Below are 15,751 nucleotides of genomic sequence, written 5' to 3' on the forward strand. Positions count from 1 at the left end.
GAGGACATTTCTCCAAAAAGTACGATCTTTGTCCCCATGTGCAGTTGCAAACCGTAGTCTGGCTTTTTTCATGACGTTTTTGTAGCATTGGCTTCTTCCTTGCTGAGTGGCCTTTCAGGTTATGTCGATATACGACTCCTTTTACTGTGGATATAGATACTTTTGTACACGTTTCCTCCAGCATCTTCACAAGGTCATTTGCTGTTGTTCTGGGATTCATTTGCACTTTTTGCACCAAAGTACATTCATCTCTAGGAGACAGAACGCGTCTCCTTCCTGAGTGGTATGATGGCTGCGTGGTCCGATGGTGTTTATACTTGCGTACTATTGTTGTACAGATGAACGTGGTACCTTCAGCCATTTGGAAATTGCTCCCAAGTATTAACCAGACTTGTGGAGGTCTACAATTTTTTTCCGAGGTCTTGGCTGATTTCTTTTGATTTTCCCATGATGTCAAGCAAAGAGGCACTGAGTTTGAAGGTAGGTCTTGAAATACATCCACAGGTACACCTCCAATTGACTCAAATGATGTCAAATAGAATATCAGAAGCTTCTAAAGTCATGATATCATTTTCTGGAATTGTCCAAGCTTTTTAAAGGCACAGTCAACTTAGTGTATGTAAACCTCTGTCCCACTGGAATTTTGATACAGTGAATTATAAGTGAAATAATCTGTCTGTAAACTATTGTTGTAAAAATGACTTGTGTCGTGCACAAAGTAGATGTCCTAACCAACGTGCCAAAACTATAGTTTGTTATCAAGAAATTTGTGGAGTGGTTGAAAAACGAGTTTTAATGACTCCAACCTAAGTGTATGTAAACTTCCAACTTCAACTGTAGAAAAGGCTATGGCTGTGAGTCAAAATGCAAGCTGAGTGCAGTTCTCTGCTGGGTGTGGGAGATCAAGTGCGCAATGTATTGTCTGACATCAGTTAAATGATCATTAGCCTATAGTGCCTAACTATTGCCTGTAGTGCCTCCTACTCAGTGGTGTAAAGTACTTAAGTAAAAATACTTTAAAGTACTACTTAAGTAGTTTTTGGGGGTATCTGTACTTTACTATTTCTATTTTTGACAACTTTTACCTTTACTTCACTACATTCCTAAAGAAAATGATGTACTTTTTACTCCATACATTTTCCCTGACACCCAAAAGTACTCATTACATTTGGAATGCTTAGCAGGACAGGGAACTGGTCCAATTCACACACTGATCAAGAGAAAACCCCTGGTCATCCCTATTGCATCTGATCTGGCGGACTCATTAAATTATGTAAATTAGGTTGGAGTGTTGGAGTGTGCCACTGGCTATCTGTAAAATATACTTTCACTACTCAAGTATATTTTAGCAATTACATGTACTTTTGATACTTAAGTATATTTTTACCCAAATACTTTTTGACTTTTACTCAAGTAGTATTTTAATGGGTGACTTTCACTTCAGTCATTTTCTATTAACATAACTTTACTTTTACTCAAGTATTACAATTGTGTACTTTTCCCACCATTGCTCCTACTGGCTCTCCAACAGCACTTCCAGCAGCAGCTGGTCTCCCATCCAGGGACTGACCAGGACCAAAGCTGCTTAGCTTCAGAGGCAAGCCAGCAGTGGGATGCAGGGTGGTAAGCTGCTGGGTATGAATCGGGGTTTGGGGTTGAGATGAGATGAGAGGATGAGGGGGTACAGGTGAGGAGATGAGGGGTACAGGTGCAGGTGAGGCTTTGGTTGCAAGACTTACCTTTTGGAGAGGGATATAGGTGAGGATCTGGGGTGATAGCCTTACTCTATACAGGACTGTTGGAGCTAGAAACACAAGCATTTCCCTGCACCTGCAATAACATCTGCAAATCTGTGTAGGCGACCAGTAAACTTTGATTTGATACAGGTGAGGAATGGGGTGAAGACCCTAGCTGTCGAGGGTAAAGGGTAAGAGGATGGATGGGTATAGGTTAGAGTATATAAGAGGGTTAGGGTATGAATGAGGTTTGGGGGTACAGAGCAGAAGATGAGGAGTACAGGTGAGTGGTCGGGCGTAAGGCCTACCTGTTGTGGGTCTCCCTCCAGCTCCACGTGCTTCAGCTCCCAGAAGATCCTCATGGTCTCCACCTTCTCCAGGTGTCTGAAGAACGCCAGACGACCCAGGCGGAGGCTGTTGCTATGGTTACGGATCACCTTTAGCCGCTCCATCTTGTCCCCAGCAGGGGAGGAGTTGGAGCAGGGCTGGGACCATGGCAGCCCCGACGTCTGGGTCTGATGGACTCTTCCATATTGCTTCCTGCTTCCTGAGGTCGACTCACTACTACAACCCTCAGAGCACGGAGGAGGCTTCTTATCTGACCTACAGCAGCAACGTCAAACAAACAAACAAAATGAGATCAGTTAGAAATAGAATCAAATATTATACTATTTTAATGCTCCTGAGAGGGAATTTGTTTTTCTCATCTGATACTGAATTGCACATTTACAGGTCCTAATACAGTATCATTCAATCATCCATCAGTTTCCAGCTCTGTTGAAGCAGTCTATATCTGGAGATGATGGCAGTGCTTTGAAATACCGGTAGCTGTAAAGCTCTCCCTCACTAATCTTGCTAATCCTCCATGCCAGTGGGACAGTTTTACAATCTAACTCTGTTGAGTGATGATACGGAGGAGGCATCTATTCTATACTGATACCCTCTGAATGGCACACATACAATTCATGTCTCAATTATGGATTTAACAAGTTACATCAACAAGGGATCATAGCTTTCAGCTGGAATCACCTGGTCAGTCTATGTCATGGACAGGTGTTGCTAATGTTTTGTACACTCATTGTATGTAACTGCATAGCGGCAATGATGTCCCAGGCTTTACAATTACAAAGGTAATCTCAACAAGTGTATATAGCATGACAAGTCCTTTGGGGTGAGTTTCTACAAAGCTTCGAAACACTAAGTAACATAATTTTTGTCCGTTGCCTATAATAGATGTAAGATGATCTTAGTGCTTTCAGGAAACCCAATTTTGGCTGGTTTTGATGATTTGGGAACTTGACTGTTCCAAACAACAACTTCAAATTATTCTTAATAGTTCCTAAACTTGCATGAGTCTGTGAGACACTTATATCACCAGATCAGCAAGTGGTAAGCAGGCTCAAGTTGGTATTGTGCTGACCCTAATCATACTGCACTGGTGTAGATATTATCTTATTACACTGTCCTTTCCAGCAGGGTTCCAGCAACTACAGTGTATTCATGAGCAGGCCAGAACAGTGCAGCTTGGCTCGGCTCATTAGTGTTCATAAAGGATTTTACAGACGTCATCAAGGGCCAGTGGTCTGCAGGTTCAGGTTATCACTAGTCCTACCGTCTCCGTCCCATCCTAAACCTCCCCCTCAAGGTCCTATTTCTTCTTCCTCAGAATCAAGGGACTATATCTCAGTGTTGGATTTCAAGACAATCTCAGTCAGCAGTGTTGAAACCACACAGCCTGTCAGGAACGCACCTGTTCTTCCTGGCTATTTCTGTCCTGTTCCACACACTGTTTATTTTTCAACATTTAATGTAACTTCTACATTATATAAGAAGACACAGGCCTGGATACTATTCCTGCAAGGTTTCACATAGATTCTGCTGAGCAAATTGCCTCTTGTATTACGCATGTCGTTAATCACTCTCTTGAACAAGGCTTCTTTCCCAGGGACATGAAACACACAAAAGTTATACCTCTCTATTAGAAGGGGATAAAGTCTGACCCTGGGAATTATAGGCCTGTATCTATCCTCAGTATAACATCAAAGATCCTGGAGAGATTTGTACATGAGAAAATGTATGAATTATGTCAACAAAGTCTAATGTATGATTTTCAGTCAGGTTTTAGTAAAACATACTCCACTGATTCATGTCTACTTTACTTGACTGACTACAAGTTCCTTGGTGTCCATGTCACCAACGAACTATCATGGTCCAAACACACCAAGACAGTCTTGAAGAGGGCACGACAACACCTATTCCCCCTCAGGACACTGAAAAGATTTAGCACGGGACCTCAGATCATCAAAAAGTTATACAGCTGCACCATCAAGAGCATTCTGACTGGTTGCACCGCCGACCTGGTATGGCAACTATTCGACCTCCGACCGCAGGCACGACAGAGGGTAGTGCGTATTGCCCAGTACATCACTGGGGCCAAGCTTCCTGCCATCCAGGACCTCTATACCAAGTGGTGTCAGAGGAAGGCCCTAGAAATTGCCAAAGACTCCATCCACCCTAGCCATAGACTGTTCTCTCTGCTACCGCATGACAAGTGGTACTGGAACACCAAGTTTAGGTTTTATCCCCAAGCCATAACACTTCTGAACAGCTAATCAAATGGCTACCCAGACTATTGCATTACCCCCCATCCCCATTTTTACACTGCTGCTACTCTCTGTTTATTATCTATGCATAGTCACTTTACCTCTACCTACATGTACATATTACCTCAATTACCTCAACTAACCTGTGACCCCCCACATTGACTCTCTACCGGTAACCGCTGTATATAGCCTACACTTATGTTATTATATTGTTGCTCTTTCATTTTTTTATTTATTTTTGATTATTTTTTACTTTAGTTTATTTTAGTAAATACTTTCTTAGCACTTATTTGTCTTAAAACAGCATTGTTGATTAAGGGCTTGTAAGTAAGCATTTCACTATAAGGTCTACACTATAAGGTCTACACCGGCGCATGTGACAAATAACATTTGATTTGATTTGATTTGTCTGGAAAGAGATTGATGAGGTAAATCTCTGTGGAATGGTACTGCTTGACCTACAAAAGGCCTTTGATACAGTTAACCACTGTAGTCCTATTTATCAAGTAGGGAGCAAGTAGTAGAGGTTAATGGTTCATTGTGTCAGGCTAAACCAATGAGTTGTGACATTCTGCAGGGGAGGGTGCTTGGGTCTCTACTGTTTTTACTGTATATTAACAATATGAAAGATGGTTGTTCTTGTCGTCTTTTTCTTTATGCATATGACTCTACACTTCTGGTGTGTCACAAAAGTAAAACTATGTTGGAGAGCATATTTAGCACAGAGCTTACTAACATTAGCAAAGGGATTGGAGATAATAAGCTATCTCTGCACTTAGGTCAAACTGAGGGAATTGTTTTTGCATCCAGACCTAAATTGAGTAGGTCCTCTGAAATCAGAGCGGAGTTCGGGTTGAGGTGCTGACTACTAAAACATCTGATAGCTACCTGGGATGCATCCTTGATGGAAGCTTGGGAGGTGTGAGCATGGCCACTAAAGTGCTAGGGAAGGTTGATGACAGGACAAAATGTGGTCGAGAAAGTCCAAGCTGCTTGATAAGGACTCCATGAAAGTGCAAGCCACTGCCCTCATTCAATGACATTTTGACTACGCTAGTACTTCTATCTAAGCTTATGAAGGGGAAGCTCCAGATAGCCCAGAATAAGTTGACCAGGGTAGTATTGAAGGTGAGTTCACATACTCAGATAGGCAGGAGCTGCTTTCAGGAACTCAACTGGCTGCCTGTTGAGGCTTGGGTGTCCCAGATTAGACTGGGTTTGGTTTACAGGAGTATTTATGGTTCTGCGCCCAGATATCTAACTGATTACTTTCCATGTTTTAGGAATGCACACATTCACAGCACCAGATCAGGTGTTGCTAATGTGTGCTTATACAGGTTCAGGTATAATGCTGGGAAAGGTCATTTATTGTATACTGGAGCCTCAGAGTGGAATGAGTTGCCTCTTCCCATAAAAATGACGTCCTCTCTGGGCAGCTTTAAAAATAAAGTAAAAAACTGTATTTTGTGCCCATATGAATGACCCCTAGGATGTAACTGCAATGATGAGATAGATGTTCTTCTTTGTTTTTTGTTTTATTATCTCGCTGTCCTACTGTGTTCAACCGTGTTCGATCTTACCTAGCCATCTTGCTTCACGAGGACCACAATGGAAATAAGTCCCAGACTTTGTTTATAAGTCCCAGACTTTGAAAGTCACTGACATCTTCAGCAATGCCATTCTACTGCCAATGTTTGTCAAAGGAGATTGCATGGCTGTGTGCTCATTTTTATACACCTGTCAGCAAAGGGTGTGGCTGAAATAGCCGAATCCACTCATTTGAAGGGGTGTCTACATACTTTTGTATATATAATGTATGTCCCGGCAGGACCAGTTATTCTGTAAAGTTTAATGTGTGTCTTCTGCCTGTCTCTTCTTCTCTTCTCCAAGGTTCCTCGCGCACCTAGAACCTAATGCTTCAATATATCCTAAATATGTATCATTTAACTTTTTAAATGCATTAGCTTTTATATGTGGCATAAATACAACCAGTCACAATGTTTTAATCTAATTAGCCTGCTAGAAAGGGCTCCTGTAGGCATACGAACATTTGTCCAAAATATACTGGACAAAAATATAAACACAACATGCAACAATTTCTAAGATTTTACTGAGTTTCAGTTCATATAAGGAAATCAGGCCCTAATCTATAGATTTCACATGACTTGGAAGGGGCGCAGCCATGGGTGAGCCTGGGAGGGCATATGCATTCACTACTGTAAGTCGCTCTGGATAAGAGCGTCTGCTAAATGACGTAAATGTAAATGTTTTCTGGTTGTTGAGATTGACATAGTCTATTTACTGTGGTGTTGAAAATGCAAACTATGATATTGAAGTTCCCGAAGTCGGTATGCTTTGTTTATTGGTTGTGTGCTGCATTGGTACAGAAACCTGTTGGCGGAAAATGTGTTGCATATATTTTACATTATTATAAATATGGCATCAAAATGTTGAAAGTCTGATTTCCCCCTAGCTGATCATTGCCTGCAGCTGCCTCTGATCGTACTGTAATTAATGGAACAGGCAGGGAGAGTGAGGTCGTTTGCGGTGGTCGGTGAACCCTCAACCTTCTGGCCCATAGCCCTGCGTGGCATTGACTGTGTCACAAAAGCATGCGGAAGTGGCAAAGTTGATATCTACGTTTATAAACACAGGGTCGCTACAGTTATTTTTATTTGTGGTCGTAAACATTATTTTTAGTTTTCTATGGGAGGGGAGGGTGTGTAGTTATTTTACGGTACAAGGGGAGAGTAATGTGAAAATAGATTCAATACTTGGAACAACAGATAGCCCCCCCGAAAAAATCTAAAGGAAGTTTGTTCTGAAGTGTATTTCCTATATCTGAGAGATACAAGAAAGATTAGGAAACATTTGTTATATTTTTTTACATCTATTTAACCCCTTATTTTTGTCACTAAACAGTGTCCATATAATGTACTTCCATTCATTTTTTTCACCTAGTACCGGGGGACCTTCAGACAAGTCTTGTGAGGCCTGTGGATAGGGAGCCACTTAGGACGCAGACCAGAACAGACCGCAGAGAACCTCAGGGACCTGAATATTCCTCAAGGGGGCTTCACAGATCTTCATTGTACAGGGTTTAAACACTGTTTCCTATGCTTGCTCAATGAACCATAAACAATTAATGAACATGCAACTGTGGAACGGTCGCTAAGACACTAACAGCTTACAGACGGTAGGCAATTAAGGTCACAGTTATGAAAACTTAGGACACTAAAGAGGCCTTTCTACTGACTCTGAAAAACACCAAAAGAAAGATGCCCAGGGTCCCTGCTCATCTGCGTGAACATGCCTTAGGCATGCTGCAAGGAGGCATGAGGACTGCAGATGTGGCCAGGGCAATAAATTGCAATGTCCGTACTGTGAGATGCCTAAGACAGCACTACATGGAGACAGGACAGACAGCTGATCATCCTCGCAATGGCAGACCACCTGTAACAACACCTGCACAGGATCTGTACATCCGAACATCACACCTGCAGGACAGGTACAGGATGGCAACAATAACTGCCCGAGTTACACCAGGAATGCACAATCCCTCCATCAGTGCTCAGACTGTCCACAATAGGCTGAGAGAGGCTGGACTGAGGGCTTGTAGGCCTGTTGTAAGGCAGGTCCTCACCAGACATTACCGGCAACAACGTCGGCTATGGGCACAAACCCATAGACGCTGGACCAGACAGGACTGGCAAAAAGTGCTCTTCACTGACGAGTTGCGGTTTTGTCTCACCAGGGGTGATGGTCGGATTCGTGTTTATTGTCGAAGGAATGAGCGTTACACCAAGGCCTGTACTCTGGAGCGGGATCAATTTGGAGGTGGAGGGTCCGTCATGTTCTGGGGAGGTGTGGCACAGTATCATCGGACTGAGCTTGTTGTCATTGCAGGCAATCTCAACGCTGTGCTTTACAGGGAAGACATCCTCCTCCCTCATGTGGTACCCTTCCTGCCGGCTCATCCTGACATGACCCTCCAGCATGACAATGCCATCAGCCATACTGCTCGTTCTGTGGGTGATTTCCTGCAAGACAGGAAGGTCAGTGTTTGCCATTGCCAGCGAAGAGCCCGGATCTCAATCCCATTGAGCACGTCTGGGACCTGTTGGATCGGAGGGTGAGGGCTAGGGCCATTCCCCCCAGAAATGTCCCGTAACTTGCAGGTGCCTTGGTGGAAGAGTGGGGTAACATCTCACAGCAAGAACTGGCAAATCTGGTGCAGTCCATGAGGAGGAGATGCACTGCAGTACTTAATGCAGCTGGTGGCCACACCAGATACTGACTATTACTGTTACTTTTGTTTTTGACCCCCCCCCCCTTTGTTCAGGGACACATTGTTCCATTTCTGTTAGTCACATGTCTGTGGAACTTGTTCAGCTTATGTCTCAGTTGTAGAATCTTGTTCTGTTCATACAAATATTTACACATGTTAAGTTTGCTGAAAATAAACGCAGTTGACAGTTAGAGGACGTTTCTTTTTTTGCTGAGTTTATTTATTAGGGATCCCCATTAGCAGCTGCCAAGTTTTTTATCCAGTTTTGGCCCTGACTGGCAGCTCCCAGGCTTTTAACCCAGAGACTAATGTGTAGATCTGACTGGCAGCTCCCAGGCTTTTAGCCCAGAGACAAATGTGTAGATCTGACTGGCAACTCCCAGGCTTTTAGCCCAGAGACTAACGTGTAGATTTGATTAGCAGCTCCCAGGCTTTTAGCCCAGAGACTAACATGTAGATCTAACTGGCAGCTCCCAGGCCTTTAGCCAGAGTCTAATGTGTAGATCTCCAAATACCCCCGGACTAATTGACGACACTATCCAAACATGAACACAGTTTACCAGAAAGATCCCAAAGGAGGCCAAGTAGATTGTGTTTGTCCCTTGTCCCCTCTCTTTAGAGGCCCTCAAAGAGAGGATGTGTGATTGTGTGACGTTATCTCTCTAACTGACACTGTGACAGAGTCCACTTCACTAATTAATAGTAGGTTAATGCCAAATAAATTGAATATGTGAGCCATCAGCAAGTTTATTTTCTCCATTCAAGCCAACAACATTCCTCCACACACCCACACACACCCACACACACACACACACACATCAGAGTATCACAGTATCATCACCGTCACTCTTATTGAAAGGCTGGACTGGGGGTGTATATGATTACAACACCTAAATGCTCCATAACCTAACCCCAAGTCTATAGGCCTGCATGTATGCGGCAAACACACATGAAGGCACATGAAACCATCTGAAACCATCTTCAAATAGTATCTTAAATAATTCCACACTTGCACTTGACTCTTTCCCTCTTGGTAGCTCTTTCTCTATCTATCTCTTCTATCTCGCTCACACACACAAACACAAAAACACACACAAACACACTCGTTCCTCAGCCTTCACACCGGCGACAGCCAAGCAACCTTGCAGAAAAGTGTAACTGTACCCTTCTCCTCCCAACCAATGTACTTTTCCATTCCACAGCAGAGAACAAAGAAGAGAGTGTCCTTATTTTAGTATGCAGCAGATGGACTCACATTCGGCATTACCAAAAATAATCATAATGGAATCTCACATTCAGATCTCCCTGCTGTGAATTTCTGCATGTGTACCTCATCTCTCTGTGCAGACATGTAAAACTGTAGCAGTTGTAGGTGTTGATGTTGAAGATTCTGCGTTATACTGCAGGTGTTATAGCACTCATTTGCTCCATTATTATTTGCAGTATAAGTAATTATATTGATAAAGTAAAAAAGTGAGGCATATTGAACTATAAGAAGTGGAGAAGTAGACAATATAGCATCTGTTATCATTGCATTTCAAAGGTTCAATTCAGTAAGGGTTCAGTACTGGCAGTTGAATAATTATTTGCTTCAAATATTCAATGATTTGTGTTGTCATATAATCTTTAAGGTGAATTCCCAAAAATGTATATATGCTAATAACCCATATTCTCTTTGATATGGACAACAAGGTGTTGTAGTAAATTAATACATATCTTGTGAGAGAGAAAAAATACCCATCCTTTAAAAAGCTATGAAGTTATGAAGTGTCTTTCCTGTCAGCGTGGCCTGCTGACTACCTTCAGAGTACAGTGTTACAAGCAGCAGGGCCTTCCTGATTGGTTTTTGTTTTTGAGTTGACATGTAAATGATATAACAAGACTTCACATGCATGCAAATCATGTTTTTGGGTTCATAACAAAGTTAATATTCCTCACTAAGGGCTATACTGTATGCCAATAGTTAAAAAAATCTATGAAATGTTCCATGGGGCACCATGAAATCTACGATAGCTAAACTGTGAATGTTCCTGTGCAGAGTTTATTGTTAGCTATCACCTTGCAGGGGATGAAACCAACACCATAGGGAAAGAGGTCCCAGCTAGCACATTTGGTTCCTTTGAAGTTGTGGGAATGCATGTTTTTGGTTTCACTTTGGTTGTAGGAACGAAGCCATACATTTGCTGACTGGTAAAACTGAAAGAAAAGATCCCACACATTCCTCCTATTTCCCAAGTAAAAATAGCCTTTGAATGAGCAAAACATTATAATATTTTTATGCTATTAAAATGTTCAGAAATGAAGAAATTGTACCTTTTTCTCTCATCTCTAACTATCAGGAAGCCTGAGTGGGCGGGGAGCTTAAATTCATGAGCTCACTTTGACTGATAGCTCTTTGAAACGCCCTTGTGGTCGTTGCCAGGTAACAAGGTAAACAATGGCCACATGTAATTGAAGACAAGGCAAACAATGGGCGACATGTCACTCTGCGCCTAAAAAGTATGCCTCAAAAAAAATTATCTTCAAAATAATCTCATGGTCAACAGAACTGATCATGGACTGTTGAATATCAGACAAAAAGCAGCAATACACAATTGCATTTCTATTGTTTTGTAACTCATTACAGAATACAGTTCAGTGATACCTTGCTTCATAAGAATTAGTAAAGCCTGGGCCACCTTAAAAACGTAGACATAAGGGAATGTACATGAAAACAGTATACAATTAGTGTACTCGGCAATATATTGGTGCCTCTGCCTTAATTAACATTATAAATGACAATTTGTTCAGAATTGGATGCATTGATCAGACATTTATTTGATCATATACAATTGGCCAGCATAGCTGAAATATCGATCAACATTAACACTAATGATAAATAAAGTTGAGAAATAATGGTGAGACATAATTTTACATCAAAATATTATTAGAGGCATAAGCCTAATATAGGCACCCGGCCGCCCTACAGTATGCAGGACCCATTGATTTGTATAATTTGTAACACTCATGTCCCATCCGAATGCTTGGGGGGAAAAACTATTCAGTAACAAAAATGTGACATCATGTATCATATCACGTAAAAGTGAATTACTTAGGCTTTATGAGATGCAACCAACTACAGAGATTGATGGGGAGAGGAGTGGGAAAGGAGGGGGACCCATGTACCCTGCTTCAATCAAGCAGGCTTCAGTCACCCACTTGGCTTCAGTCACCACCAAGATTGAAGTGGGAGACAAATCCAACTATGGCCTCCTCCTTATCAGGCCTCTCACACTGGGCAGCAGGGGTGACATGCACCCCCAAAATATGAGGGAGTACAAAGTATGTGAGGATGGCTGGGGGGTGGTCCGGAAGGGGGCTAGGCCCCCTACTGGAAGTTGGAGGATTTGGCATTTTTCAAAGTAGGGGGTTACCTGTTGAACATGACATGTGTGTATTATAACTCAGGCTGATCTGAAATCCCACAGCTGCAGCCTTGGACTGATTCATGTAAATGCCAGAAGTTATTTTTCGATAATGGATTTTATTGTAACTCCGGCCTTTCAAACCAAAGTGGACATTCTGGTCAAACTGAATCTTGGCTAAAGAAGTCTATTCCGGACTCTGATGCGTATCTGACTGGTTCTAATGTTTTTAAATGATAGAGTTGGCAGAGGGGGTGTCGCCATATACATAAAGAGCTACTTAAATGTGTTGGTATCCATCACCAACTCTGTCCTTAAGCAATTTGAATGTCTAGTCCTAAATGTGGGACTTGGTAAAAATGCCAATCTGAAGCTAGTGGGAATTAATCGCCCTCCCTCTTAGAAAATAAAATTGTTTGACCTGCTTTCTAACTATGCTCAATCTGACTTACTGATAGTGGGTGATCTTAATCTAGATTGGTTGATGCCAGCATTTGATGGGCTGAAATATATTTGTACCTAGCTAAATCTAACTCAGCTGATAACTAAACCAACTCACCCCAACTTTAAGCACCCTGGAAATCTACTCTATTAGATAGTATCCTAATTAATGCCTCTCATAAATTTACAGCCAATGGGATATTTGCCAATGAGTTTAGAGACCATTGTTCCTTTGCCTGTATAAGAGATGTTAAACTACCAACATTTTGCTCACACATTATTACAAAGATACATTTTGGGAATTTTAATGAGCATTTTTTTTTTTGTCTGAGCTGAGGTTGAGTGACTGGGGGGTTGTGTCAACTATCACTGACCTCGGATCAGGCTCTTAATTGTTTTATTTCCCTGTTTAACACTTTTGCAGATAAACGTGCCATACAAAAAAAAATGAAGGGTAAAAGACCGATGTTATCCATGAATTGTCTGAGAAATTACAGCAAAGAAATGTAGCTTGAGCTAAGGCTAGATGGACTGATTCTATGTCTGATTGGCAGTCCTTCAGACATTTGAGAAATAGATGTCTATCCCTGGTTTAAAAAAGTAAATCAACACATTTCTTGAGTTGTGTCTCAGAGAGTGGTGGTAATCCAGCCAACTTCTGGAAAGTGGTCGAATATTTGAAACAAAACTCCAATCCCTCATTGCCCCAGCAGGTTTTGACAGCCTGTGGTCCCATTCTAGACAAAATGGAAAATGGTAATGCTTTTAACAGCCATTTTGCTTCAGCTGGCCACCTATTTATTTTCATTTCAACCCTTTGATGTCTATGATGTATGAAGTGCTTTGTTAAAGATTGATGTAAAAAAAAAAGCATACACGTGATCCCTTCTTACCGCAGCTCTCTTCCCCACTTATTATATAACCACTGACCTATATTTTTAACTTGACAGTTGTTTCTGGTGTTATCCCTAAGATCTGGAAAGCGGCACATGCCTTCCCCCTACACAAAGGAGGAAATGCTTCTGACATAGATAACTACTGTCCAATTTACAAAGTTTTAGAATCCCAGACTAACTTTCAGTTAAGAATGTGCACCAATCTGGTTTTAGACCAGGACATAGTACAGTTTCAGCTGCTACGCTTGTTTTAGATTATGTATTCAATTGCTTGGATCAAAACAATCATTGTGCTGCCTTATTTATAGACCTTTCCGAGGACTTCAATACCATTGACCATCACATTCTTATCCAAAGGTTGACTGATATAGGCCTGGATCAGGCTTCTTGTAAGTGGTTGGAAAAGTATCTGTCAGAGAGGCTATTTGAAGGTAATTAAATAGCATTCTGAGAACATTCTCTTAATGTTGTGAAAAATTTGCTATGGTTATTATTGAAAGTGTTCTTCAGACTCAAAATGTTTTTATTTTGAATTACACTGCTAGCTTATTTTGGGTAAACTTCTTTGAAGTCTAAGCACAGTAGGACACATGGACATTCATTGAATTAGGCATTAATCATGGAAACCATTTATTTTGACATAGCATTTGAACCTATGATCTTCTGTTCTCTACCCCAGGAATTAGTCCACCGCACCACCAGGATGGAGCTAGCATGCCATGTTTTTTTATGCATACAAAGGTGTTCATTTTAGCACACCTGAACATGCTTAACAAGATAAAGGATACAGATAGTTTTGTTGACACTGAGAACGGTACATATATGTTTTTAAATAACATTCTTAGAACCGTTTCTGAACGTTACTAATGTTTTCTTGTGTTTTTTATGGAAATGTTTCTTCATTTTCTTAGAACGGAAAGTATATGTTTTTAAATAACATTCTTAAAACGTTTTCTTGTGATTTTTATAGAAAATTCAAGAACGGAATTGAAAGATATTTGATGTTAACATGTAGAATTCCATTATCATTTTTTTTTACATTTCCAGAATATTGCCAAGAACTGCCATAATAGACAACCATATATTCTCTGGACATTTTGAGAACATCGCTTAAGTTACACCATATTTTAGCACATTTCCAGAATGTAGTAAAAATATTACCATAAATAGAACTACATCAGAACTTGTGGGAATGTTCTGTGGAAGCACTGAAATTCCCACAAAAGAACGTTGCTTCTTAACATTCACGGAATAATTTGAGAACATTACTTAACATAGAACCATGAGGAAACATGTAGGAAACGTTATGCAGTTGTACTGACTTTAAATAGAACCATGAGAAAACCTGTGTGAAATGTTATCCTTAAGTACTGAAATTCCCACAGTACTTTTCTTAACTATTTTAGAAACTTCCCAATGTCAAACCAATTTAAATGAAATGTATCCATGTTTAAACTTTTAAGAAACGTTCTGTTAATGTTAAATGTGCTGAGAATGTTCCGAAGACAAGCAACTATCCTGCACCATTCCAAGAAAGTTATGGGATGGTTGTATGCAAAATAACCATAGGACAACCACGCTCTCACCAAGCTTTGAGAAACACATGGATTTCAGAACGTTATTTGCTAGCTGGGGTGTTAACGTTCATAGCATTGTTATTGTGCATGCATGGGATTGCATAGAACCTCTGTAGAATAACAGAGACCAACACAGATACAACAAAGGCTAACAAGAGGTTAAACTTAAAGGGCTCTAATCTGTTTTCATAGCAGAATGCAAATGTATAAAAAAGTCAGACTGGTTGAATTATTGTTTTGCATTATCAAAGTCTTCTTTTTCCGGTTATCACAGCTCATTTGTAAAAGCAAACTGGATTGAGTGACACTCACCCCTGGTATTTCGGAACATCAGTTATGCCCAAAATCTTCTTCTCCTTCCCTCCCATATCTCTCATCGATACAGTTCCTCTTTCTCTTCTGTCCACTGTTTCTGTCCCTCTCTCCTGTGATGAGCAGTGGGCACAGTAAGCAGTGGGCACTTCCCAGCTCAGCTGAGCACTGGGGTGACAGGTCTGGTAATAGAAGAGTCTGTTCTGTCCTGTGTGTGTGTTTAGTAACACAACTCAGTGTACAGGGCTGGAGTTGGAGTGATCTGTAGTGGCCCTGAAGGGATAAGAATCAATACTATGGAGGGGGTGAGGAGGAATATAGAGGGATGATGGGGTTGGGGGTGAGGGTGAGGAGGGGTACAGAGGAGAGGAGGGGTAGGAGAGGTATATAGAGAGAATAGGGGTTAAGAGGGGGAGGAGGGGTACAGAAGCAGGAGGTGGAGAAGGAGTGGTATAGTAGGAGTAGGGGGGCAGGAGGCATACAAACTAGAGGAG

At 41.3% G+C, this 15,751-nt stretch overlaps 1 protein-coding gene across 1 annotated transcript; it reads right to left on the reverse strand.

Moving 5' to 3' along the window:
• Positions 1-1,780: 1,780 nt before the first annotated feature.
• LOC145862974 (uncharacterized) lies at positions 1,781-15,539 on the reverse strand. Its single transcript, XM_082967851.1, has 3 exons — positions 15,258-15,539; positions 2,045-2,339; positions 1,781-1,804 (listed from the first exon to the last, which is right to left on the reverse strand). The coding sequence occupies exons 1-3, from the start codon at positions 15,320-15,322 to the stop codon at positions 1,781-1,783; spliced, it is 384 nt and encodes a 127-aa protein (XP_082823977.1). The 5' UTR covers positions 15,323-15,539.
• Between the last annotated feature and the right edge of the window lie 212 nt (positions 15,540-15,751).

The sequence above is a fragment of the Salmo salar genome, chromosome 23 (genome assembly GCF_965601325.2).
Source record: "Salmo salar chromosome 23, fSalSal1, whole genome shotgun sequence".
Classification (NCBI taxonomy): Eukaryota; Metazoa; Chordata; class Actinopteri; order Salmoniformes; family Salmonidae; genus Salmo; species Salmo salar.